Raw genomic sequence first — 2,623 nt, 5'->3', positions numbered from 1 at the left:
AGACACCGTGCAGTGCTTTGTATAATAGGGATGAAATGCTCAATCCTTAAGCAAAGATTGCTTACAATCTCATATTAGAGACAATGATTTAATAAACAAGGTGATATTAAAACAATATTTTAAGGAGAGCATTGTCTGTAAACTACAAAATGGGACATTTAACCAGAGCTGAGAAAGGGGAGGAATGGAAGAGAAGCTTCCTGGAGGAAGTGATGGTGGAGTTGATAGTTAGTAATTACAGCACAATGATGTAATTTATCAAGACACTTTACATTTCTCTTTACAACCTATCCGTGTTGGACTTCTTTAATACTAAAAAGTTATAGAACTGGCCACCTCAAGACCTCTGACCGTCAGACCCTCTGTCTAGAATCCTTTCCTTTCTCCAGCTTGCATTTTTTTAGATCTGAGACTGAGTATCTCCATCCAGGGAAGCCTTTCCTCTGTACACTAGATTCTAAATTTTTTTCTAGATTTTTAACCCCCAGGTTTTTACTTCATGAAAGCTTTTACTCTTGTTATGAAATATTTGAGTACTTAGTTAATATATGTTTGTTTATTCCTCTAGATTTTAGGATTCCTTAGTATGGAAACTGCTGGATTCCTCATGAAATGCAAAGTATCCAAATACACAAAAAGCACTCTGTGAACACTAGATAAATCGTAGTATCCTTGAAATAATGTTCAAATGAAAGAATGAATGATAAAAATATGGTAAAATTAGAAAAGTCATGTTAGTTTTCACTATAAAGGAGTATCATAAATAAATTCAAGACCATAGTGAATGACAACAGGTTAGGGGGCTGCAGCCTTTTCTTATTTTGGGCTTCAGTACGGATACTCATTCATTTAAATATGTGAGAAAATTATGTTTCCCATCTATTGTATTATATAATTTTATGAAAATGACAATCACTAAATGTGTCTGTGTGCATAGGCATAATATAAATATTTAAAACCATCCTTTACTTTTCAATTTTTCTAGGGCCTCTTTCACATCCTTGTTCCGTAGGCTATAAATCAGAGGGTTTAACATGGGAATCACAAGAGTGTAAAACAGTGAGATCATTTTGTCTTGATCTAGGGAGTAGGAAGAACTCAGCCTGAAATACACGAAGAGAATAGTTCCCTGGAAAATGGCCACAGCAGTTAAGTGGGACGTGCAGGTGGAGAAAGCTTTGAACCTGCCCTCAGCAGAGTGAATCTTTATCACTGCCAGGATGATATAACAATAAGAGACAAGAACTCCTGAAATGGCACTTAGTTCAATGAAGCCAAAAATAGTGAATATTGCTAACTCATTGACCTCTGTATCTGAGCATGAGAGCAATAGGAGAGGAGGGATATCACAGAAGAAATGGTTAATCTCATTTGACCCACAGAAACATAAGCGGAATGTTAATGTCATGTGTATCAAAGCATCTGCCATTCCCACCAGGTAAACTCCAACCATGAGCAGGAGGCACACTCTGCTGGACATGTTGACTCTGTAGAGCAAGGGGTTGCTAATGGCCTTGTACCAATCAAAGGCCATCACTGCCAGCAGTAGACACTCAGAATCTGCAAAGGTATAGGAGACAAAGAATTGCAGAGCACAGCCATAGAAGGGGATTGATTTGTTTTTGCCTAAAAGGTCCACCAGCATCTTGGGTCCAATTGCTGAGGAATAGCAGAGGTCACAGAGAGAGAGGTGGCTGAGGAAGAAGTACATCGGTGTGTGCAGCTGGGAATCCATTCTAATTAAAATGATCATCCCAAGATTTGCCAGAAGATTAGTGAGATAAATAACTAGAAGCATGGCAAATAGGGTCACTTTCATCCCAGGGTTATTAGTAATTCCCAAGAAAATGAATTCAGTCAAAGAGGAGCAATTTTCTCTCTCCATTCTTCTTTGTTCTTGCCTAAATTTGTAAGAAAATAATCAAGAAAATGATAGTCATATTTTAACTCTTCTCGACATCTACAAAATATCTGTAAGGCAAAAAATGACTTCTTTCTGTAACAGTTTTTTAATGCTCAGAAAATTACTCAGTCACATACCCAGTCTTATGCTGTCTGTAAGACAATAATAAAAAATATCTGGTACAGGCAGTCGAGAAACTTTGATTTAAATCTAAATGTCATTACTGAGGTATATAACTTTCTAGAAGCTCTATTATTTCTCTGAGCGTTACCTTCCTTATCCCAAGGAAGAAATTTAGATGAATTTATATCTAATTGTGTATTCAAAATGATATGGTAGAAACACTGATATTAGAGAGACCAGGTTGTAAGATGTGGGATTAAGCATTTTCTATGGTTGAAAATATTCATATGGGCACAAAAAATATTACAATTGTTATGTTCCTCAAAAATCATAGTTGATTTGAAGACTTTGCATTAGTTTTAGAAACAATGAACATATCACACAATAGTAATAATAAAAATTACCATGTCACTGCTCCTGTTCGAAGTTGTCTTAAGTATTTGATGAAACATGAGATAAGTATTATAGATATTTTCTCTCGAAATGTTTATGGTTTGCCACAATACTCATTACCTATTTGTGAGAGTGGTCTGGTGCCAAGGAGAAGGTTTTGACCAAAGAAAAGTGCTAAAAAAAAAAGAGGGTGAAAACAGTAGA

The 2,623-nt window shown here is 36.0% G+C and overlaps 1 protein-coding gene across 1 annotated transcript; it reads right to left on the bottom strand.

Moving 5' to 3' along the window:
• Positions 1-952: 952 nt before the first annotated feature.
• On the bottom strand, positions 953-1,888 carry LOC131395633 (olfactory receptor 5W2-like). The gene has a single exon (XM_058527489.1). The coding sequence runs from the start codon at positions 1,883-1,885 to the stop codon at positions 953-955; it is 933 nt and encodes a 310-aa protein (XP_058383472.1). The 5' UTR covers positions 1,886-1,888.
• Between the last annotated feature and the right edge of the window lie 735 nt (positions 1,889-2,623).

The sequence above is a fragment of the Diceros bicornis genome, chromosome 31 (assembly GCF_020826845.1).
Source record: "Diceros bicornis minor isolate mBicDic1 chromosome 31, mDicBic1.mat.cur, whole genome shotgun sequence".
Lineage (NCBI taxonomy): Eukaryota > Metazoa > Chordata > Mammalia > Perissodactyla > Rhinocerotidae > Diceros > Diceros bicornis.
This window is presented reverse-complemented; position numbering and strand designations above follow the sequence as displayed.